Consider the following 24,756-nt stretch of genomic DNA (forward strand, 5'->3'; position numbering starts at 1 on the left):
TAATAATTTTAATTTAAATTAAAAATTATTTTGTTATTTGCACATGAGTATAGTTTATAATTTGTGTATTATATGTAAAGAGACATCATCAATATTATCCAAAATGGAAAGAGCAATTGTTGTTGGTAAGTGATTCGACATTAATATCCTTTTGTCAACTATTAAATATAAAAAAATAATTTTGAGAAGGTAAGATTTTTTTTATTATTAAAATATACATTTTCTTTAATGAGGTAGTTTACTTTTAAATAAAATTAGGTTGATAGTTTTCGTTAGTTCTACCACACCTACAAGTTTGTTGTCCTAGTCGTCTGTTAAGTACAGGTTCTTTTTAGGTGACAATGTTAAACGTTCGAAGGATGTTGTACACTTTTTAAAATCAAACAACTAGTCTTTCCTTAGTACGCAAAATATTGCAATATATTTAAGAAATAAGAAAAGAGAATATATTTAAGAAAGAATATTTAAGAATTAAATATATTTAAGAAATATTTAATAAAGGAGACGTAAATCAAAGGAACATAAGGAGAAAAAAATTAATGCCTCTCTGAGGATGTCCAAGAGACAACGCTCAAAAAATCTTTAACACGACACTCAAAAATAATCTGGAGTAAATGAAGACCTGCTTCACATGTTCTTAATATCTTTGGATCCCCTGATATTAAGGTTTCGAAAGTGAAAATGAATGCGTTAAATTGCTTAGTCTGTTAAAATGTTGACATTATTTTTTAAAATTACTGTTTTTACATACTCTCTCTTCACTTTATTTATATTTAAGTAACTACTGTCCTTAAATAACACGTTTCAATAATTCATCTCTGTAGACATAAAATAACCTTTCTGTTCTGTTTCTGTCCAATGAAAAAATATCACACCGTTTCCTAGATTTTAATTATTTTTAACTTCCTTATTATTTATATTATTTTATAATTCTAGGATACCTAACCAACCAGAGCTAAGTAAATAACATTTTTTCCGTTTAATTTAGCAAAATTGACCACAGTGAGTTGGTGTGAAAAGTTGAATTTATGCAGTTTTGTATCATATGTTAGTTTTGTTTTATATTAAGTTGTACTTCGTTTTTCCTTAAATGTTTTCTTATTTAGTGGTACAAATTAGTACGGAATAAGTTCTATAAGTATAGGTTTTGCATGGATTCTGCTCACAGCTGTTGCTGCCGGTTGATTCATTCATTCGAATATGGTCGTTTTGTGAGCTGGCACATAGAAAGTTTCTGGTTTAAGTAATCTACCCGGGTAGTGAATTTGATTGCAGTGAGAATATTATCGACAGACTTAATTGAAATCTTTACCTGGAATGTAAATAAGTCACGATGTTAATGTTAATGCTAGTAATTATTGCATTGCCCAAGTGTTTGAATAAAATTTCATAGTTTGAGATTTATTTGCTAATATCGTTGATAAACTTTTTACACTGGTTTACCTGGAAATATTTACGTCACAAAGATGTGGCGGGGATGTGGTAGTAGGTGGTGAGAGAGACTGCAAAGAACCTCGAATATATTTTTCTCGATATCCCGATTGAGGTATCTCGTCTGTTCTAGACTCTAGACAAACTATCCCGTAAGTATAACTCTTTAGGATTTGTCTTTTGTTATTAGTGTATAACTTCTAAATTTTGTTTAGGCTCGTTGCAGAGAAGAAGGCGCGTTCAAGTGAGCAAATATCATAGAGCCCTTAAATCCGGTAAAATTAATATACCATATGACATTTTCGTACAGGAGGAAATAATTTTCCGCTACATCTCACACACTAATCTGGACTTTAAAGTTACTGCCAAAAAGTAAGACCATTACAAAAATTTACAAAAAAAATGTAGCACTGAGAGGAGCGAGAAATGATAAGTTGTCATAGTTGTCACGGGTTTTTGCCTTAACACGTACATGCAAGCAGCATTACCGTCACATTTTTTATCCCACATCTGCAATTTTGTCACAGGTTTGCGGTTTAACCTAAAGGTGCGATGAATTTTTCCTTGAATTATACATTGAATGATTGATACGTTTTTTTTGTTGTAAAACTTGCTCTTTTTTAACATTTGTCTCTTTTTTTAATCCCTGGTAATTGCTTTTCCCAGAAATTTGCATCATAATCTTTGAAACTTGCACTTTTTAAATACTTTGTTTATGAATGGGCCGTAACTTTTTTTTTTCGTAAATTTGTCGTAAGAAGCCTTTCGCTTCATTGTCTAGAACAAATCTCGGGTAATGCTAACTTCCGCTACGCTTCCTAAATGACTAGTAATTTATTCATATAACTTTTTTTTTCTTCAGGTTAGATAGACACGATGATAAGTGAAAGGCATTCGAAAAAGTATACCCGAGAAAACTATTTTGCTTGTCGACCACGTGGGTATCAATTCTGAAATTCACACCTCAAAGGTTCAAAACCAACAGCCCCAATTACGGACACTTTAAATTTCCATCTCGTCTTTCCACCGTATTCATTCCGTACGCCCTCAGCGGCCATCAACGTTGAATTAGTCACCCCATTCGGCACGGGGGCGCACGCCGCTTTCGCGAGCATACTTCCGCGGAGCAGCGTAGCTCACCGCTTCGCCCCTCGCGACGACGGAGGCGACGACGAATATAGAATTAATAGACGCCCGCCGGGGTGTTGTTCAATCGATAAATTCCTTTCCCGTTCTCGTCGGTGTGCGTTTTGCCCTTTAACGCTCCCGTTTTGAAGAGTTCGCGTTTTTTTCCAAACCCCTTAAAATTGAGAGGCAATCTTGCCGGAAATGATTTATTTAGGTAAAAAAAAAGTTGCCCAAATGTCTATAAACTTAATAACTATTGATAGAAATTATTGTTCATAATATAGCACCAAAAGCAATTTGTAGCTTATTCTAACGCAGAAGTACAATTAGATAGTAGTTAATATATATAATAGTCGATGCTATTTGAATCCTTAGTTAGTCCAATTATTTTGCAATAACCCAAACACAATTTACCACATTAACTTAAATATTTTCTTAGCGTCGTTTTGAATTTATATTGCAACCAGTATGAAATTCCACTAAAACCTTATTATAATAGAACTAGGCACCCCCAGTCCGAGTGTATACAATATTTTAGTAAATATAGCAATAATAAGAACACAACAATGCATGAACTCTGTAGTAATTAATTATTATTAATATATATTAAATATATATTTTTATGAGATTTGTTGTAATATTTATTATAAGTATTTTCAAATTTGTTTATATGTTTAAAACAAATTTGCCCTTTCACATCATTTTGCAAATATTTTCGTCAATTGCTATATCGTACTGCAATTATTTGCGCAAAATAAACGTAATTTTTTTTTTAGGAAATGTAGGGACTGTAAGATTAATAATCTCTACAATAATTGTTAGCTTTTCCTTTAATGATTATTCGGGTTTTTACACAAATTTCTCATATACAATGTTATAGCAGAAATTTTTGTTTACCGATATAAACAAATGTTAAGTCCTCGCCTATTAAAATTAACGAATAGAAAACGCTTCGGGATGTATATATATATATATATATATATATATATATATATATATATATATATATATATATATATATATATATATATATATATATATATATATATATATATATATATATATATATATATATATATATATATATATATATATACAGGGTTTTTCACTTAAAACTCCGCACGGCAATAAGTCGAAAACGAAAAGAAATATTTAATTTATGTAAAGGTAGTCAAAGTGTGGGGTCAAGTAGATATTTCCTAAAGTTTAAAAAATTCGACGCCTGCAAAGAGCTGGGCGTCGCGACGCGTCGAAAAATTATTCGATTGCAGAGACTTTGGAAATACGCGCATACAAAAGTACATATTATTTAAAAACTTTTTTGTTATTCACTCAAACTTATTTACTTTACCCGTTTCTAGTTATACCGATTTAAAGTAAACATTTCTTGATTAATAAAAAATGTGATTAACGCTTATTTTTACAAGTATGCCATGAATGTTAGTTACTATGGCAACCATTGTTATCGCAGTTCTTTTAAGTGCAATTACAAACGAAAGTTGTTATCAAAAAATTGTCACATTTTGTCACAAGAAATATCCAAATTTGTTCGGTTAAAAAAAAACTAAGAATTATTATGTGAAAATGGTGCAATTTAGCAATGAGGAAAAAGTAGACATGTTACTGGTGTTTGGAGAATGCAGATGCAATTGTAGAGAAGCAAAAAGAGTTTACGCACGGCGTTATCCGCATAGAAGAGTCCCCGATGCAAAAACCTTTTCAAGTTTATGTAAAAACTTAAGAGAATATGGCAGCTTCATAAAACCTAAGAGAGATAGGAACAGGACGGCTACAAATGATGAAAATACTGCTGCTGTAATTCATCAGGTTGATAATAACCCCAAGATATCCCTATCAGAGATAAAAGAAAATACCGGTGTTACCATAAGTTCTTCGTGGAGAATTCTACATAGAAACTCTTTTCACCCGTACAAAAGTAAACTAGTTCATAAACTAGAACCAGGCGATTATGCTAGAAGAATGTATTTCTTAGCGACATTGTCCGATTTGTATAGCCAACATGCAAATTTTCTGCACATAATGCCCAAATAGTAACGAGGTATTTGAACCGAGAATATCCCAATAGATGGTTTGGTACTAATGGACCGGTAAGGTGGCCGGCGAGGTCCCCGGACATTACACCACCAGATTATTTTCTTTGCGGCTACCTAAAAAACGTTATCTATGAAGAACCTATCGAAGATATGGCTGATCTCATTAACAAAATTAGTGCAGCGTGTGCCGCTATCACAAGGACTCTCCTACAAGTGACCCAAGCTCATCTGTTAAAAGTTTTTGATAGTTGTGTTCGAGCAGATGGACATAATTTTGAACAAAATTTTTGAAATGTCTTATGTAGTTAATTGCAATAATAATTTTGGTTATTAATTTGTAGGTATTTTACTATTACTATTTTAGTTATAGAACTAAATCGATAAAAAATAATAAATAAAATCATACTAAAATAGTTGAAATCTATTGTTTGTAATTGCACTTAAAACAACTGCGATAACAATGGTTGCCATAGTAACTAACATTCATGGCATACTTGTAAAAATAAGCGTTAATCACATTTTTTATTAATCAAGAAATGTTTACTTTAAACCGGTATAACTTAGAAACGGGTAAAGTAAATAAGTTTGAGTAAATAACAAAAAAGTTTTTAAATAATATGTACTTTTGAATGCGCGTATTTCCAAAGTCTCTGCAATCGAATAATTTTTCGACGCGTCGCGGCGCCCAGCTCTTTGCATTCGTCGAATTTTTTAAACTTTAGGAAATATCTACTTGACCCCACACTTTGACTACTTTTTACATAAATTAAATATTTCTTTTCGTTTTGGACTTATTGGCGTGCGGAGTTTTAAGTGAAAAACCCTGTATATATGTATATATATATATATATATATATATATATATATATATATATATATATATATATATATATATATATATATATATATGTATATATATATATATATATATATATATATATATATATATATATATATATATATATATATATATATATATATATATATATATATATATATTTATATATATATATATATTTATATATATATATATATATATATATATATATATATTTATATATATATATATATATGTATATATATATGTATATATATATGTATATATATATGTATATATATATATATATATATATATATATATATATATATATAGCTTTTGGTTCTTGGGTTATAGGTCTTTATATTAAACGGAATTCCAAAGAACCTTACCAAAAAGAGACAGACACAAATCTTAAAATTGAAGAGGTAGCATCATATGGAAGTTCTATACTTTAAAAGCGTTTGGTTTTGTCATAGTGCCTAGAAATATTATTGTTTTGGTTTTTTCCAACTATGACAATAAAAAAGTCATACCCTTGATAAAAGATAAAAGTCCAACAAAAAATGATTTCTATACGGCACTCACACATATAATACACACAAAGTTAACGAAACAGGTTAAATATATATAAGGGTTTAGAAAAAATAATACCGATACGTAAAAACATCGTACGATGCACGATTGTTTTGTTGACGTCAACGCGAGCAAACCTCGTATACATTTTTTGTTGGATTTTTATCAAGGGTATGACTTTTTTATTCTCATAGTTGGAAAAAACCAAAACATTAATATTTCTGGGCACTATCACAAAACCAAACGCTTTTAAAGTATAGAACTTCCATATGATGCTACCTCTTCAATTTTAAGATTTGTGTTTGTCTCTTTTTGGTAAGGTTCTTTGGAATTCCGTTTATGTATATATATAAATAAAAACCTGTACTATAACATAATTTTAGACTGTATCCCTTTCTGAAGAAGGCCATAGAAGACCGAAACGTCAATATATGGACAAAAATTTTAATCGCTTTTAATATAAAGACCTATAACCCAAGAACCAAAAGCTAAACATATATATATATGACTTACTTAAAGTCAAATAAATAACGATATTTATAACGTATGCTATATTAAAATCAACGGATGATGATATCCATAGTTCTTTATATTTTATATGTTTTTCCAAACAGATCGTTTTTTAATTATTTCTCGACTACTGTTTTATAAATTCAGTGTTTCGATTATTTTTTTTTTAAAGCTCTATGTTATATTTACATTAGAAATGCCAAAACAAAAATTATTTTCAAGCCAATATTCATCTCTGTCAAAATACTAGTTGCTAGTAAATCTGTATTCAACGCCACTAGAATATACTTTCTCACTAGAAAATTGCACTTTGGTATGTAACACCATAAAATTAGATTTCGGGTTATTGCCGTGTGTTTAGCTGATCTGTGCGTCATCCGCGGACTGTTTTCGTATTTTTGAGGAAGGAATTTGTTTGTTGCACAAGTAACACTGAAATACGGTTGTAGCCTTGAAAATAAAAAAAGTTGCGTTTTTTATGTAAGTTTAAACAGAAATAATTTCCCGATTCCTTTTTGTATCTGACATTTTTCTTCAGCAAGGCATGTATTAATTTTGTATTGAAATTAGCAATTAGACATCTCTTTTCGGATTAACTGTCGTACTTTCATTTTAAAGATAATTCCATTTTTTATTTTAAAATTTTTCTCCGTAATTAATCGATACTGTTTCTGGGATTATGCAAATAAAGATCACCTATAAAAGGGCTGTTTTTACACCTTTTATAAATAATACACCATACAATTTATTATCTTTATTTAAATTCCAAAACTAAATCAAATCTAAGGCGACGTACTAAACTACAACACACAGTAAAATATTCCGGGAATATATTACTTAAATATGAGAGTCGGCGCCATTGTTTTCCGATTCGGAAACGCCTTGCGGTTTCTTTGAAACCACATGCAAAGACAAGCCGAGAAGCTATCGCGAGTATTTATTATTTTACGCAACCCCCATGCTAGGCTCGCCGTGCGAGGTAAAAAAAGTAAATGTTGTTGTTGCACACAAGTTTTTGTTAAATGCCGAGGGCAACACGCACAGGTAGGGTGTAGAAAAAAAACCCTTGTGCATAACAAATTTAAGGTAACGCAAATATTGGTTTTCTTGACTTTAAATTGAATTGAATTAATGCTTAAGTGAATTATATGAGCAACTGGACAGACCTGCAGTAGAAACATTTTCTTTTTTAAAATTGACTGATATTGTTTTTTTAATGATTCATAAGGAACACAGCTGAGATTGTATGAAATACCGTATCACTCAATTTCCTCCTTGAAATTCACATAGACCTTAGACTCTCGATGAAAAAAGTCTAACAGCATTAAGTTACATGGTCTGGGCACCCAATTTCGATCTCGTGAACGAGAAATTACAGGACAAGGAAATGACTCTTGAAAGTTGTTAAAAACATGAAACATGTTTTGAATATCTCCATATCGGTTTTGCGATAGTCAGTAGTGTTAACTAGTATTACTTGAGCAAGCAAGCTTTAGTGACGTGTTAAGGATGAGGATGCATTTGCTTCTCGACAACCTCTATTGGAAATTCTTTACACCTAATGTGACAATTCTGTCAATTATTAATGAAAATCAGACTCATCGTTGATTACGAATTTGTTTCATACAACGAATATTCTTGGTTTCGTGAGGTTAGGAAGGACAGGCTTCGACCAAATCTTAGGTTGATTTCTAGAGTCTAGAATTTAGACTCTCAGCAACACTCTCACACCTTGCAACTTCGATGCTCTGTGAATGACGGCTATGTGGCACACACAAATTGATCCAGTTTTTTGAATTTTTAAGTTAATCTCTTCTCAGGTGATGAAATTTGATTAACTATTTGCAGAAAGTTGCATTTAAACGTTCATTATATTTTTGCAATATGGCCGAACAATGGAAACAATATTTTTTTCGTATAGCGTCATTTTTAATAATCCCGCGTGTATTTATTTTTCTTTAGCTTTTAACTTTAACTTGAGTTTATTTAATACGTTGAATGTAGAAATATCAAATTTTATTACCTAAAATCTGGAAAGGTAAAAAATAATCCTGGTTTATATTTAGTATCCCTGCGCTTTTAGAATGCGATTTTGCTATTGAGTGCATACATAACTATTACGCGATTTGTCTTGGGTGGCTTAGATGTGTCATTGGTAAACGGAATTAAGGTCCTGCGATTTTATGTTTCAAAAATATTTGTTGGTTTAATGAATTGCGCCAATTCGAGGTTCCTAAAATATAACAAACGTAGATTGTGTGCGCAAGTGTACTCTTCTCGCATAGTTGCCGGCTACGAAAGTTCATCAACCGTTTAAAATAATACTTCCACTTTATAATACCAGTCGTGGTTGTTGCGGATCTCTCACGACCAGTTCAAACGTTCAAAAGAAATCGCGATCCGATTGGCCGTGTGCTCGGCTTTTCTAGCATAAAAAATGCAGCAATGCGATCGTGCGTATACAGCGTCGAACATAAGGATGTACCACAACGTGAGGATCTCGGAAACGGTAAGCGCTACGGGACTTGCAGTATTTGAAAAATATGTTTCCAAGTCAAATATTTAACCAATATTTGAAAAACGACGTTAATAATGACATGAAATTTTTAAACTGCAAAAAGAAGATAGATAGATAGATTAGACAACTAAAGCAAGCAAAATTTAAATTTTAGATATGAATTTGTTGAAAGTAAGATTCATATTTGATTCGGGCGCCATGTTAAAGATCGTGTCAGTATGACATATAAATTTTGGGCGTAAAGTTCTGCTTATTCCTGGTTTTCCAAGAGTTGAAAAAAGTATAAAACTTGAAGGAAAAGATATGAAGTATGGTTTACAATTGTCCCAGCACCCACAATTGTCCGGATAGCCCTCTTATGTACAGTCTGTCTCAATTTTGATGGTTCTGTATGGTTCGTAACGCAAGGCTACTTTTTATGCAACAAACAGAAATGTCGTGCAAAAGTTATCTTGGAAAATGGCTATTGTGATAATTTTACATTTGCAGACACTATTTATGATTGGGTTATGTTACTCCAAAAAGGTTGAAACTGCTCTGGATAGAATCCAGTGGCTCACTCACACCCGGTCTTTTAAGAATTTGTTTAGGCTTGTTATTAGCTTTTCAAAAATGTGTAGCAATGTATACTATAGTTACGTCTAATTTTTCATGATTGTCATATTCGGGCCATAGCAGAAAAAATAAATTGAAACAATAATTACACGGGCATGTTTTTTCTATTTCCTATTCTTAAACAAAATTAAGATTAACTATGTAGGTTTCGTATTTGAAATAGCTGTTATGTGTTACACATACAAAGTTTTCAATATCACGGTGTATCTTTAATTTCATAAAAAAAAGTAGCCTTGGGTCACGAAGGCTACAACATACTAGTTTTATAATCATGGAGGTACACCGTAAAACCATGAAAAAAGGACACTCTGTTCAATCTAAATATCGACAACAAATGCCACGTCATTGTATGGAACTAAAAAGATGCTATGCTCATTTTATTTTCAAACTCGTTTTCAATTAAAGCTGCTCAATAATTATGTAAAAGTTCTGATTTTCTAGAAAACTCATGGAATTTTTTTGTATTTTTTTTACTAAATTTTTAAATAGTGTAGGATTCAGTATAGATTTTTAATCTTAGAAACCCAGAGCGTTCAAAAAAACTGATTTATCTATTTCAATCTATTTTTATTGGTTCATATGAATTGGTTAATAACGAAAAATAATATTAACGCATGAAATTCTGCTTAACCATTGTAAATTGCCAAAAAAAGACTATAAAGAATCAGTTGTTTAAATGAATAAAACAATCTTCTTTTGCTATAGATTTCGTAAAACCGCGTTCTCGAGTTTCACCGACTAGTCGTCCAATTTGATCGATAACGAAAATAAAGGACAAGGCAAATGCCGTATTACCCTCAGATCCCTCCTTCGCCCTCAAGAAATCAATACTCATACCCATAGCTCATACCAAACATCGGCCAAACCCCCACCGTGTTATGTGTAAGCGTAAGTACAGGTACCTATATACATCAATCCTCTATCCCAGAGTAAAGTTGCACGAGAACTTTGTACGTTCGATCCGCAGGGAAATGCGGCGACAAAAGTGGCGTCCTCTATCTAAACTGATATCAAACGCACCCTCCAAAATCCTGTTTAACCCCAAAATTTCTTTTTTATGCTTTTGCAATCTGTGTTATTAGCGTTATCATAACAAAATATTTTGGTCTACAATTATTATATAGATAGAAAAAAAAAATTTGAGTTAAAACACTCTCGGACGTTTCCGTGTTGTAAATTTGATATAATTTTAGCAAAAAAAAAGGTGTGAATTTCTAATTGATACGACAAGACAGATGACTAAAAATTGTCACTTATTTAATAGTGACAATAACTAACACTGTGGTGTGTGATAATAATAAGCAAATCACTATTTTTTAGGTGATAGGTCTATTAATATGCATAACTTCATTTTTTTTATTTAAGCTTTTTATTGCAAAAGTTACTTGCTATTTTTAGAATTTTATTTTACCTACTAAATATCTTATGTATTAGTAAAAAAATAAAATCTGGTCAATATCGTGCGAGAAAGCTGTCTAAACATATTTTTCTGGATTCAACACGTTATTTCAACTAATTTTTTTTTCCTAGAGTGACTAAAGACGTAAGTCGGAATACAACTCAATTTTGGATCCCACTCGCAACTTCCAGGTTCACCAACGTTTATAATCCTTTTCCTTTTGTTCAGAACGCAGTTCATCGACAACATGCTGACTATAACTCGATTTCAATCAGAAATAATTCAAAATTGCCTGTGAAGACCTTGGTAAGAAATCTGCCAGATTCCTTCCCGGAATCAATAAACGAACGGATGGTATGCATATATACGTAACAGAGTAACATTTCTCGGTTCACTACTCGAAAAGTCAGACCAATTATATAGTTCGTTTACTAATCGGGCAAACAGAATTGCCAAGGAGAGACAAGACGAGCGGGGCAGAAAGGCATAGATAGAGAGTATTGACGTGGAATTTTCCCATTTAACACACGAGAGGGTCTGGGGGGGCTGGGCGGGAGGAAGCCTTGTCCTGAGAGAGTCAACATTTTCAGACCCGTGTGTACAGATAGAGGAGAAACACAGCCGTCGCTGCCGCTGCGGCCTGGCCGTGGGAATGTGTCGCATATACTTTTAGCGTGGCTGTACCCCCGGCCAGATCGGCGCGAGTGTGAGATTCATTTCCCCCCCCGCGCGCTTGGACCCGTGCAACCAATCTGCCCACCACCCCCTGTATATTCAGCTTCCACGGCGACGGCGGATGTTTTCAATGTCTAAAATGCGACTTTTGCTTCGCAGTCAGTCATCTTTTATAAAATAATAAATGTCGTACATTTTTTCCACCATTAATTAAACTACTATTTACAAATGTTATGGAATTCTCCTCCCTCCGTCGGATGAATCGAATTTCAGTTTCAGCTAAGCTCTGAAGAAGCCAACAGGATGATTTCCGAAATGTCAGCAAGTTCGATTCGTCAACAACCGACGTCACAAGATTTGTAAATAGTTTTACAGCAGCCTGTGGAACTTTCTTTGGAAAATTAATTAACATAGAAAATAAAAGCAATATTGAAATACTTTATTATTAACTTATTTGTAGAATTAGTAGTGTCTGTCTCATAAATGATCTAAATCTCTCTGTTTCCAAAGGGGCGGCAAATAATAAGAGCTCAGGAAAAAAGATTTGATGGAATTGCTATGGGGATGACAATCTTGACATATGTCAAATTGGAGCCGCATTGCAAACAAAATTTGCTTTGTTTAGTCGATGGGCCAAATCCAATAACCTAAACTGAACCACCAACCGAACCTCCGTTCGCTGGTTTTGTAGACGAATTTTGTCACAGTTACAGGTCAGTTACGAAACCAACTAGAGAAGAACACGTTGACTTGGTCCAGACTTTCACAGGTTGTATCAATTATAATAGAATTTATTACCAGTACACCAATTCCGAATTTAAAATAATTGAAAGCATATAATATAAAATAATAAACGCGATATATATCAGAAAAAAAATTATGGCTTGGCAGCCGTAACAGCCGACTTGAAGTCGGTAAAGGTATTGGAATAATCGTTAAAAAGTTTCATCACCTTTGCCATTGACATTTTTTTTTGACGTATACCATGTATACCAGTTAACCTGTTTCAACTTGAACAAGAAAGAATTTTTTTCTTTCGGCAAAAGACGAGCGTAAACGAAAAACGTAGCCCACGTCTATTAACTTGTTAAAATTCTTAGTCTAGATGAACTGTAATCATCGTGATGGTGACCATAAAATACGAAGGGAAACCCTAAAAAGCATTCAAATCTCGTCCAAAACACATTTTTTAAACGAACCTGTAAATGAATTGATGTCTTCATTGTGGAGCATAACCGATGAAATGGCATAAAGTTTCGGTCTTCAATAATAGCAAAATACGTTTTACTTCACTCAAAAATAATTAGGTAATTTCAGTTTGATAAACGCCATCTTTATTCATTAATTTCAGTTGCTTGCTAGTTTTAACTTGACATTGCACATGGTTGCTGCGGGAGAAACAAATCGACGCGGTGAACATTATTATCATGATATTGCTTTAAATTTCTCGACGTGAAATTCAAAGGCATGGTGTTAATATTAGCTAGACTTGACGCGAATAAAAATAGCATGCCCTAAAAACGGATCAATACTAGATCTATTTTGGTTTCGAAATTTTGTCGTTAGTTTACATCCGAATGTTCTGTTCATTTCACAATATTCTCTTCGGGACTTTCTTTGACGGAGAGAATCGCTCCAATAGACCAAATGGAAAATAAAATTGTCTGACCGAATTCTAAGCATACACTTTGTGCAAGATGAAACTGTGGCCGAAATTTGACAAGCTGTTTTTTGGGCATAAACTCGCAATGTTTGTTATCGAAATTTACCGAAAAAGCCACAGCGTGTTGCGAATCCAAACGTCCGAGCCTAAAATGGGAAGATACACGTGGCCACGGACTACACCGTGCTAAGTACTTTTCATGACTGTGTGTTCCGCTAAGTATAACGACGATAGCGTCACGGGGCGTGCGGCAGCTCAATAAACGCAAAGTGAATTTTGAGAGAGAGCGTGATCCGTTTTGAGCCGCAAATCTTATCGATTTCAGTGCCAACAACAGGCACTCGGTCGGTGCAGTTTCACGGTTTTAGGTACGTGTGCGGGGAGTGGCGAGCGGCGGGAGCACCGAGAGGTGTCACGCCCAATTATTTCTAATAGAAGCACACAACAACAGATGTCGTTTGTGTGACAAAGAAATCGTATTTATTTTGCGATGAATAATTCAATCGACTTGATACCTACCAGCTATAAGGTTCAGGAGTATTGAAAATTATTTAATTTCAACGGAAATAGTACTCCTATTGATTCGAAGATCGATCCGTCGTATTGCAGTGAATCGATTTTTGGAATTTCTTTAATTTTGTGTGCCAAATGTTTGCTCAATGATGTTAATAATCAAATACACAAACAAACTCAAATACATACAAGAAGATCTACGGTTTTTCATGTATCATCCGAGTACCCAGGTGAGCTCAGCTGATTAATGGTGAATGTAAATTTATGCACATTTTGTATATATTTTAATAAATAAATAAATGACATTTAAATCAAGTTAGCCGTATTATAAAATTTGTACATTTCGACTATCATACGTCATAAATCTGTTGATAATGCTAGTAATAACAATAATAATCGTACTAATGAATAATGATAATGTTTATTTGCAGTTTAAATAAAAACAAAACATATTGTAAAAATACTTATTACTCCTGACACTAAGTTTAATAACTCCCAACGTAAGCAAATCAAAACGAAATATTGCAGCCAGAACATTCACAAATGCTTTTTAGATGCACCTATTTATGTGGAGTTTAAACCATATTATATTATCCAATTCTGTGTTTAAATTTCTACTTGATTTAGTACAAGATACATTAAATACATAGTCTGAATTTTTGATGTCGGCTCTGGACTCTGGTTTTTTGAGAATGCAATTAGCGTCTCCAAATCGTCATTTATGATTGTTTGAGTTTAGTTTTATAGGTCAGACTTGAATAACAAATAGACCTACGTGTCACCTGCATGCGCTAAGCAGTGCTTAAGACAAAACAAAAAAAAACGACCTAAAATAGATCCCTAAGGGACATCACATCCTGCTTTATATTTTGTTGATAATCCTGTATAAATTTAGCTTGTTCAGAAAAGCGGACAAAGCGCAGAACAGCTAGAAACTCTTAATGTTGAAGATGTTCAAGTTACCTTAAAGAAAGCATAATAAAAGAGGCCTAACATTTATTTATTAACAATGCACATAGATACAAAAAATGCAGAATTTAGAGAAATATGAGACTTTTGATGTATAGTCTGTATAATTTTGCATGCATTTTAACAACTGTTTGAATTTCTTAATTAACGTTTTCTCTTATCTTTTATATATAATAAAAACCTTTTTAATTTTTGATACCTTTAGAAAGAAAATACCAAATTACCTGTTGCCCAAATTTTCGACGTCTGACAACAAAAAGGCGCCTCATAGCTTTTTTTCTTCGCACTAAGCTTTCTGTCATTCAACGGCAAATTTTCCGGTAACCGTAGTAAAACCTGCCGGGCATGCGACGACGATGATTGCGTATTAGTCCTTCAGTCACGCGAGACTTGCGGGTTTAGCTTAAATACAATATGGCGGCTGCAAGCGAACCGGAAGAGGTCTTTTCTGCAGTTTACACACAATTCGCCGGATGGTGACGTCACGGGGCGAATTCGCGTGCCGGCGTGTCAACATTGATCGGGTTTACGAGGGCGGTTTTTCGCAGCCACATCGTTCGCCCCGACCCCCGCGAATCGCCACACAAAACGGTGGCTGCCGGGTGGGGCGGGGGGAAAGGGTGATGGTCGGGGTCCAAGGCAATTACGCCCGCGAGAGGGAGCCACCGATAAAACCGAAAAGGTTGGCAAGTTCGCTGGGCGAAAAAAATATTAATGGCATATAGTAGTTTCGGATGAACCAAATCAAACTGTTATCGACAACCACGATAATTTCGTTAGCTCATCGACCTCCTTGCGAATGTTCAAATTTCGAAGATGAAATGATTTTTCCCTGAATCAAAAATGTTACTATATTTTCATTTATGCGCCAGTCTGTGAAATTGCATTGCGAAGAGGAACAAATATGGCGATTTATAGTCCTGTGTATATCTGTGTTGTCTATTGAATTTGAATTTTTGTCGGATTACTTGCAACGAAAACAGCTGCGTGAAATATATGCTATTTTGATATAATAATATTTGACGATAAAGACGTGTGGTGATTTTATTATTATCGGAAAAACCTCAATTGCCAAATTAATACCACGTGTATAACTATATTAATTGATATGAAGTATTCTGGTTTTGTTGATTATTTGTCATACTTATTCCCGAACGGGTTCTAAGAGTTATTCATTCACAAAAAGTATTCTCTTTGCCAAATAGTTCATTACAAATTGTTAGATTCAATTAGAATGTTAGATAGTTGGTTTTAGATTTATGGGGACCTCAAAATTATAAAATATAAAAAAACAAATCGAAATTGAAATGACAACTATATAACACCAGCGATGAAGCAAACATTCAGTTGTTGATTCGTTGGGTGTCAACAAATGCCCTCTAAGGAGAGTGTTTCTTATTAGTGTTATGGCTACGAACCGGGTTTGTATTTTTTGTTATTAGCCACTACAATTAATATTCAAAGTTTTGTATTTGTTAGTTCTTATCGTTCTTCCTCTCTATATTTCTTAAAACCCTGTTTATTATCGAATTAACTTTGAACTCTACATTTCGAATTGAATTGCAGATATTTGTTGACCCACCGTTTTTATTTATTTTTTGAAAAACATGATTTTTAAAAGGGGTTGTGGGGGGATTTCGAAATTTGATAATTGAGAATTTTATTAGCGCATTTTCCAAAAAAGCAACACAAAGTTACGATAAATTTTAAGCGGGTACAAATACTTAACTGTATGCGAAATTTCAACGAGTCTACGACACTGCGTCTTCCATTTTTCGCGACCGCGTCATCCTCCGAGTCACCCCACCAGAAATAGACAGCTAGTGTATCCAAATGCACAATTATTATATTTTATTTATTACACAATCATAATGTGCAGGAGGACAGTGTCCTTTCTCTTCAGGTTACAACGCCACCTTAAAGTAGACTCTTTCGGAAATTTATCTTAAATTATTATTTACTCTAGGCCAATAAAAATTCGGTTTGCGTTTTTCGGGGGTTGATTGCCATTTTTTTTCGCGCGAATTTCTTTCTCATTGCATTTTTTTTTTTTCACCTTTCTGTCGCTGTTGGAACGGTTCCTTTATTTCCGCGAGTCCCCCTTGAAATGCCACTATCTCGCTGACCTCCTTTGCCTATTTTTTGCAGGCGCTGGAGTGAAGATGGAGCATTTCCAGGCGGCGCTCGATCCTCGAAAACAGGAGCTCCTGGAGGCGCGGTTCCTGGGCGCTAGGGTGAGTTTCTATAAGCACTTAATTACATTTCCTATTTCGACGTTAGTTTTACTCGGTGGGCTTTAATCTGCTTTCATAGTAAGTAGAGTTTCTATTTCGATTCTGGCCTGTACTTGCAGTTGCTCCATGGATTCTTAATACAGTGACGGAATTAAGGTTGAATTAACTTTGTTTAAAACACAATAGTAATAATCAGTGCTACCTGGTTGCCGCGCAGAAACCATTAATCAAAGACTGTGTATTTCACGTTGCTACTGCCTTTCAGGCATTCTCTCTTAGTTCCAAAAGAACCGATATCAGAAGCGCATTATTGCTCTAATCCAATAGCGCTGGCATATCTGCTTATACAAGTAATAACTGTTTAAAAAACAATATTTCCCATTTGATAATTATGCAATCCTGTGCCAGAGAAGGTAGCACCACGGCGCTAAAGATCTGCTGGTTTGTCCAAATCCGCATTAAAATTTTGATCGTCGTAGACCTAACTTGTAGATAAATTTAATATCGTTATATCATTGTTTTAATAGACTGTTTCTACTTAAAGATAATTGAAACTACTACTAAACGACTAATTAATTGTAACATGAAAAACCCAATGCGTTTAGAATGTAATTCCTACATTTTTATTAGTTGAATGTTTTAACGAAAGTGATTCAACATGTTTCTGTAACAGTAATACAAGCAAGTCGCTTGGAGTTGTTCCTTAGACCTTAATTAATATTTTTTTGCAAACGCACAGCATTTCATCCCTTAGGAATTGAATGGGGGTGGTTTTTAACAATACTAGTAGGTTGGAATTTATCTACACTTTATGTTTCTAAGTCACTTGGAGTCGCATGTTTCTCTATTTTTAAAGATTATAGCCAAGACAATTTTTCAGTAACTTCTGAAAAAACATAAAAGCAAGTTTCTTACCTATGCAATCACAGACGTGCTCGCTTAACTATTCGTGTGGTTTCTTTGACATTTGTGTCACGGAAAAGATCTGCTTTTCAACTAATTTGGAAAAGTAAGGTTTCAGCTTGCACAGTCGCTTGCCCTGGGTTGACTTTATGCACAAGGGCGTACGCTATCGAAAATGACTATATCATATTCACTTGAATCTCTTGGTGATGTGCCGATTTAGACAGGGTATCTGCTAAAAGTATCTAGCTCCATTTAGAGAAAACGAAGGTTTCGTTCTCGTGCGAAAAAAATTGAATGTCACCTTTTAGGTCGTGAAGTCCCATCTTGAGGATAAACAAATTCCATCTGGAAAGGAAATAATACTTTAAATGTCTACAGCGACCCGATCAGACCACAGAGGTCATATCGATATAATATGCCTTAGACTTCAAATATAAAGCAAATAAGGTAAATTGAAAGTTTCATAAAATATCAAAATTCGAACAGCAGGACGTAGTAACAGCGTTAGAAAATAAAAATGAAAAAATAAGGAAAAAAAGAAAATAAATATCGACATATGAAGTAGAGAAGAAGAAGAAACGCTTTAAAAACGCATTCTGGAAAACTGACAGAAAGGTTTTGACACATGTACATGTATCTACAAAAAAAAAAAACAAAACAGTCGTTAATCCTTCTATAATCTATTTCACGTTGCACGTTCCGCGAACCAGATGGCGTTCCACGCTGCGATACCTGTGAAAGGATACGAGAGTTTTGATCAAGCGTGCGAATAAAATTGAAAACAATGGCGGCGTCCAACGTATCCAACCGGTGTTTGTTTTCGCAATATAGAAGCGAAAAAAATATAACATCGATCGCGCCCAAGAACCAGAGAGAAAGTTCGTATCGTAATAGAATAATACAAATCAAAATATCTGTTGCCGGATAATACGGATTTTGCGGCCAAAAAGCAAATCTTTTTTTGCCTTGCCGCACGACGATCTGTAATTAGAATCGCGAACACTTCGATTAAGAGATATTTATAACGGCGATAGGTATGTGGGTTCGTGGTTTCGCCGATAGATTTCTGATGTTTTCAAGTCCGGTAATATACGCAAAAACCGTTTTTATTATTGGCATTGACTGTATTATAATACGTTAATTTTATTGGAATATTATGTTTTATGTCGTTACGTATTTGATATGGAGGGAGTTCTTGCATAATCAATTCGCCAGTTTGCCACTGTCTGTTCTTCGTTTTTCTTGTGCTTCCGTTTTGTGAGTACTTAACTAAGTAAAAGGTATTTTTTCAGATCCAGAGATTTTTAAGTGAAATACACATTTCGTTAGTATTTAATTATAATTGGATGATTTTTTTTTCAAGCTCTTTTGAGTAGCCCAGCAGACTGAATGTCGGCAATCAACCCTTATTGTTTTCAGGCGCTCAATTGTTCCTTGTTTTTCGGTATACACCCCTTTACATACCCTATAATCAAATGTACATATATAATGTACGTAATATAATTGCATCAGATCGAACCAACAGATTTTTTTATTGAAAGTCCTGAAATTTAATAAAGTTGAACGAAGCGCTGAGTGTTGCTCGTTTATTCGGGATACATTTCTAAGCGAAACTAACCTTAAAACGATGGAGAATCACATCGGTTTTTGATACACTAAAATAAAGTTCTCCTCCTCTAAAACGAAAGACCCTTTATAACAAACTTTCGCGGTGACAGCGATATACAGCTGATACGGTAAATGGCCACACGCCCAAACCAGATTCATCTTCAAATTTTATTTAAAAGAAAGTGTATTTTCGGTTTTTGTTTTCTACGATTAATTTTACGTTAATTTCGGACAGTTTATTTAGTTGTTAAATTATAAAACATTGAAAAAAAGTCTAAATTTAATCTTGATGCGATATTAATTCTCTATACCTATCCGACATCCGGCATTGTTTTCAAAAATATGAACTATTCACCCACGAATATACAAATATTCAAGAAAATGTTTTCAAAAAATATGTATGTATGCGTGTTGTTTGTAACAATGACAGTTGCGACCATGAATATCGTCTAGGACATCTTTGAATTGTTTTTTTTTTCTCAAGTCAAAAAGAAAAAGGTTAAATAGATATAGGTTGACTTAACTCCATTTTAAAATTTCCCTGAAATCGAAACGAATGAATGAATCGAACTATTATTGGCTCCAGGAATTCCAGTTTACGGTCAACCAACATCATAGCAACTTTTTAATGAACGGTTTGCGTGAATAACCGTGTATATGTTATGTGGCTGAGTCGGGTTATCGTTATCGCAACCGTAACATATGTTTTTCGCAATAAAGAACGTAAAACGACGATAAACTGTTGCGATAAGCGACGTTTCTATACTATTTACGTTTTAACGGGCAAAATCCAGCGCTAAAAACAATGGCCGCGCGCGAAATCAAATTCGACTGGGACGGCAGCAACGAACTGGGAAAAGATGGAACAGACAACAAACGAGGTGCGCGCATTTGTTGGGGCGATTACGTTGGTATTTAGCGGCGTTGCCGGTTTGTCGAATTTGTCGACGCGCTGCTTAAGCGGCAGACCGCAAAATGAGCGTGACATATTTCTTAATGTATGTTAATTATTCGGAGAAACTGTATTGGGAAGGGGGAGATGAGGGTTTTAACAAAAGTTCTCACGGGCTCAATTCAATGTGTTGCATTACTATTCTTTTTTGGGGACCATTAATTTTTGGGTGTATTGAATGAAAATTATGATGTGACCAAAATACCAGATACGCTCGAAATAGCTCGCCACACTGTGTTTGATGAGGCTGTGATCTAGCACACAAGAATATCTTATAGGCCATTTTGGGGTGGCTCCTGCTGTATCGTAGGTACGACAAAGTGTGTCTAATGTGTGCGTGTACCAGTGGTATATTAATAAAATTAAATATTTTTTTTAAATTACGCTACGCACAGGGCACACTCGAATTTTGTATATGAAATTAGTTCTGGGAAAACTATATTTGCTATATTGATATATATGCAGGTGTCAAAGAACTGTCTTGAATAATTAATGTAATAAAGGTACCAAATTCTAACAAAATTAGTGTTCTTCCATTTATATAAATGTTAATATCTCCTCAAGCAAAATACACTTCTAAATTATTAAATATTAAATAATTCAAAAAATTTATCTGGGTGTTCATGTGGGAACATGGTATGGAATTGGGCTTTGAATATACGCAGACGAACTACTGGATGTACCCAGAATGCTCTGTATTCTCATTTTTCTTCGGTATGGTCTGTTCATAGATATAAGAAAGTGACCAATTGCTTTTTAATGATCCAAGGGTGGTCATTAACATACAATGCAACAAGATTATTAACTAATGTTTCGGAATTTAAATTCAGGTAAAATTGTGGTCCGTAATAGAAAATAATTTTATACCTACCTGTGTTTAATATTCTTTGGTACTACTTAAGTTAAGGTTATTAGTAATCATTCTATTTCGTGTGTAATACAGCGTGTGTTGAATCGTGTGCGAATTATGCAAAATATGTGTGTGAGAGTCTAGTGTATCTCAGGAGATGCTCCCACCCAAATGTAGAAAACAATGTTTATTTGACTCTAAACGTGGTGCCAGCAAGCAAGAATCTTTAGAAGAAACGGCCACATTGTCGAAAATTCCAACATCAACTGTATGGAAAATTGTGACTAATCCCATTTCAGCGAGGAAAAAAAGAAGCGATGCTGAACTACCTTATGGAAGTGTATTCAACACATGGGTTTTAGATTAAAAAAAATTGACAAAAGGCAAGTTTTAATGGAATCTTTTAGAATTCCCAAATGGCGACTGGAATATCTAGAAAAAATTAGGATTTACAAAGAACAACAAAGGGCAATTATTTACTTGTATGAAACCTGGTTCGACACTTATGTTACCCCGGAGAGTTGGGTTGACTCAACTGAAACAAACGCACCATCAAAAAGAGGTAAAAGAATAACTATTTTGCATGCTGACTCTAAAGATGGTTGGATTCCAAATGGACTTTCTCTGTCTGCGAAAAATATTAAAGATTCTTCTCTGGATTACCATGAAGACACCACCGCTGATTTATTTAAAAGTTGGTTTAAAAACAAACTAGTTCCAAACATTCCTCCTAATAGCGTAATTGAAATAGACAACTCAAGTTATCACAGTAGACAGTTCACTAAAACTCCTTCCTCATGTGACACAAAAGCAACAAACCAAAACTGCATGTATAATAACGACATTTATTTTCACGAAGATTATACCAAAAAGCAATTAATTGAGGTTCTACAAAGCTTGAACCGACAAAAGAAATACGTCTGTGATAATTATGCAAAAAATCTAAGGCATACAGTTTTAAGGCTTCCACCTTACCATATATTTAATCCCATTGAACATGTTTGGCACCAACTGAAATATGCCATTCGTCGTAACAATTTTTTTCCTCGTGTTACATATAGAAAAAGCAGAACAATCGTATATCCATATTGCAAATAATATAGAACAAATGATAATTAGAACAGGCGATGATAGCGATAGTGAGTGATATTATGTGAATAATTTTAAGTAATTTAAGTAAGTAATAAAAATAATTTGTAATTTTATTTTAGATTTAAACATAAATACTTACATTAATAAATAAATATTGTTTAGTATCTTTCCTAACAAAACCCCAAATAATTAAATTGTAAGCATTTCGGCCATATTTCATTCTTACAGCTTGCCCGGGTCTTTCCGTAATTCGTATCAGTTAGTCACATTCTTATATCTATGAACAGACTTTACCTGGTAAATAAATTCGGAAACTTGATTCCACAAGAACTTTTGTAAATTACGGTGGTAATAATTTGGTTCCCACTGATCTCATAAATATTTCGGCTCTCGCACTAAATCTATTAGCTTTTCAGTGTCCGTTTTTTTTTTAGTTTTTTTTTTCAAGAGGAATCGTGCATTTAAACTGCGAACAATCGCAAATATTCCAGTCAAACGGCATCTGTTATAAAGGCGCGTATAGGCGCAAACGAATCTGCAGCTACTGTGGGCGCTTGTCTCTAAAACAAATAACTTAGCTCGTTCGCGCAAGTACGTGCGTTTATGCCAGTTCTACAATTCGCATGTTTACGCTTCCACTGTGAGAGAAGCCTAAAACTAACCAAAACCTAGTTTTCTACAACGTTGTGATTATTTAATTAATAACTAATTCGGTCACGACGTAAAGGATTAAAAAAAAAATTACGTGTGGGACTGCAACTGCGTTCGAAATCCGAAATAACTGGCGCGCGAACGCGTCGGAAATAGCGAGCGCCGCGCCGCCGCTGCGCACTCTGTCCCTGACCCGCTCACTCTACTCGACTGTTCGGAGGCCGCCCGAAGACGTAATAAGACCGGCCGGCCGGCGAACGAGTGCGACACGAACACGACACCTCCCGCCATCGCTTAATATCGGTCGGATGAGGCAGCGCTGGTTGCGGCGACGGCGGCGGCGGGCGGCAAACGCCGAGTTCAACGTTCGGCTCGTTATGTGCCTGAGCGGGCAACGCCGCGGCGTTGCCGCTCGCCGTTACATTTCCCCGTCCGTGGGTGTCGATTGGTCAAATCATTTATTTAATTTCTAAAGGTCGATTTCCATTATTTTCTTTAGTTCATCGAGTGAATAGTGCAAAATCTTGGTTTGTTTTTTTCACTTGTTTGTATTCTAGAATTTTTCAGCGAATTACACCAAAAAACAATAAAATGATATTTGTTATATTGCAATGAAATTACACAAAAATATTTTAACTAAATTTTAATTTTAAGAAACACACACACAAGATAAGCAGCTACAAGAATATGGAATAACATTAACAGAACGCGAAATAAATCCCAATATCTAATAATATTGCAGCAATCTTCTTTTCGAGTTCAGATGACTTTCCGTTAGATCACTTTATTCTTGGTTGGCACTTCGAGTTTGGCTTTAGTTCATACGGAATCGATCTATAAATTTTTAGTGATTATTTCGCTTTTGAGATTCCTTCTTTTGAACTAGTTCTACACAGTTCTATTCCACCATAGTTCAAGTCAGGGTTCGCTCACGCGCCACTCGAAGGATTATGTTTTCCATATTCTTAAATCTACACTTGGCGATCCGCTCACGCTCTTTGACTGCGGCATTTCTCCGCAACAATATTTTGAATATACCCAGAGTCGACTGCCGGATGTCGGCGCCTGGTGCTACCAGATGACGGTCAAATTCTGCCAGTGTCCATTTCCTGTGTGTCTTGAAGAATTTAAAAATGGACGAACAATTCATGGAGGAAGTGGGGATTAAGGACACAGATGCATTATGTAAAAAGATGTTTCATTTGTAATATTACTACAAAACTGAAGTTGCAAATTTATTTAGGTATTATGGAAATAAATCGGTTTCATGGTGTAAACATTAATTATATACGTATGTTTATTTCTTTTTAAAGCACAAAATAGTCCCTTTCTTATGTATATTAAGTATAATATAATTTTTTTACTAATTTTAAGACATAATATTTAATAGGTTTCTTTTTGCTTTAAACAAACACATAACTCTTCTAGTAGTGACGTGATGGAAAAATATTGAAAAAAATTCGTTTCATCGTCCACAAGTCCTGTATATATATCATATTTATATAGGTATAAAATTCGCTTTCAGTTTTTCTCTTTATGAGTCAACGACGACGGCAGCTAATTCAGTATTCTGAAATTTTTAAACATATTTTAAA

At 34.3% G+C, this 24,756-nt stretch overlaps 1 protein-coding gene across 7 annotated transcripts in view; it reads left to right on the forward strand.

Moving 5' to 3' along the window:
- The window catches only part of LOC132702755 (serine/threonine-protein kinase tousled-like 2), a 103,997-nt gene that overhangs the window by 33,000 nt on the left and 46,241 nt on the right, over positions 1-24,756 (forward strand). For 4 of the 7 annotated variants that reach the window (XM_060671490.1, XM_060671492.1, XM_060671491.1 and 1 more), the window contains one exon: positions 17,017-17,102. The exons of the other annotated variants lie outside the window; for them this stretch is intronic. In XM_060671490.1, the coding sequence (XP_060527473.1) occupies positions 17,017-17,102 (86 nt within the window). The remainder of the gene's footprint in view (positions 1-17,016; positions 17,103-24,756) is intronic. 7 annotated transcript variants of the gene reach the window in all.

Source organism: Cylas formicarius, unplaced genomic scaffold, assembly GCF_029955315.1.
Source record: "Cylas formicarius isolate icCylForm1 unplaced genomic scaffold, icCylForm1.1 PGA_scaffold_6__28_contigs__length_40554024, whole genome shotgun sequence".
NCBI lineage: Eukaryota > Metazoa > Arthropoda > Insecta > Coleoptera > Brentidae > Cylas > Cylas formicarius.